General features: G+C 47.8%; 1 protein-coding gene across 1 annotated transcript; it reads left to right on the top strand.

Moving 5' to 3' along the window:
* Positions 1-246: 246 nt before the first annotated feature.
* On the top strand, positions 247-990 carry LOC115949432 (kinesin-like protein KIF3A; the record flags this gene model as incomplete). Its single annotated transcript, XM_031065942.1, has 2 exons — positions 247-444; positions 816-990. Coding segments are annotated over 2 exons (373 nt in total), but the record flags the coding sequence as incomplete, so codon positions are not given.
* Positions 991-1,368: the final 378 nt, after the last annotated feature.

Below are 1,368 nucleotides of genomic sequence, written 5' to 3'. Positions count from 1 at the left end.
GAATCTCCATTTTCCCAGCTGCATTGCTTTAAGCAATCCAGAATTTGCTGGCACTGAAAGCTTCTATTAAAGACTTGTTTGCCTTGTCTCTTTAACAATGTCTGTGATACTTAGCCAGGTTCTCTAATAATGGATGAAGTGGTTAGTGACATGGCTGCTAGCAAGATTTCACATGTAGCTGATCCTGTTTCGAGGGAGATGTATTAGAGGATCTGTTTTAACTCCTGCTTCATGTTCCCTTTGCAGGGTTCTGAAAGACAGACAAAAACTGGAGCCACAGGGCAGAGACTGAAGGAAGCCACTAAGATCAACCTCTCCCTCTCCACACTGGGCAATGTTATCTCTGCCCTGGTGGACGGCAAGAGCACCCACGTGCCCTACCGTAACTCCAAACTCACCCGGCTGCTGCAGGACTCCCTGGGAGGCAACTCCAAAACCATGATGGTGAGCTAAGAGAGATGCCCTTTCCAGTTCCAGCTGTTAGGCTGCATTTTTGCAGGGATATCATAGTGACTTGAACAGCCTGGCATTTACCTCACTAATCCTAAGCTGTTTGCAGCTTAGAGAACCTTCTGTGTGCATCTCTTTCTATCTTTTCTCTTTGCCTCTCTATAGATGAGGTTCTAAACACAGCATACATGTGTACATACATGCATGAGATCAAACAGACCCTGTGCTTGGGTAGTCAAAAGTGGCTTCAGTGTAGAAGCAGCAGGAAAGCTTGGGTGAGAGTAGCAGTGTGAGACTGTCAGAGCTGGGGTTGGGTTCCTGCAGTGCCTTGTGCTGGGTCTGACACTGTCATCCACATGTTGCAGTGTGCAAACATTGGACCAGCAGACTACAACTATGATGAGACCATCAGCACTCTCAGGTATGCAAACAGAGCCAAGAACATAAAGAACAAGGCCAGGATTAATGAGGATCCCAAGGATGCTATGCTCCGCCAGTTCCAAAAAGAAATTGAAGAGCTTAAGAAAAAACTGGAAGAAGGTGAGACTCTCCTTCCCCCTTGTGTTCCTCTCTGCACTATGCTTGTTCTGTTTGAATGGGAGCATTCTTTGCTACTTGAGTATGTATCACATGAGGTTAGCTGCTGGTGCAGGTCGCTGTTCTGGTTTTGTTTGCCCTGCTGGATGCCAGGGGAGGTGTCTAAGGCTGCTCGTGGGGGTCCAGCTTTCCCGCTAGGTGGCACTTGGCACTAGGATGAGTGGTGGCCTCTGGGCTGGGATCACTGTGCCCGGGTTTTCCTGGGTTTCCCTAGCAAGCACAGCTGACATGGTATAGGGAATTAAACTGAACTGTAACAACAGATCACACTTCTCTGACTGGGGAGGAGGGATGCATTTATCAAGAGGAAAATTGAACCAA

The sequence above is a fragment of the Geospiza fortis genome, unplaced genomic scaffold (assembly GCF_000277835.1).
Source record: "Geospiza fortis unplaced genomic scaffold, GeoFor_1.0 C13528298, whole genome shotgun sequence".
NCBI lineage: Eukaryota > Metazoa > Chordata > Aves > Passeriformes > Thraupidae > Geospiza > Geospiza fortis.
This window is presented reverse-complemented; position numbering and strand designations above follow the sequence as displayed.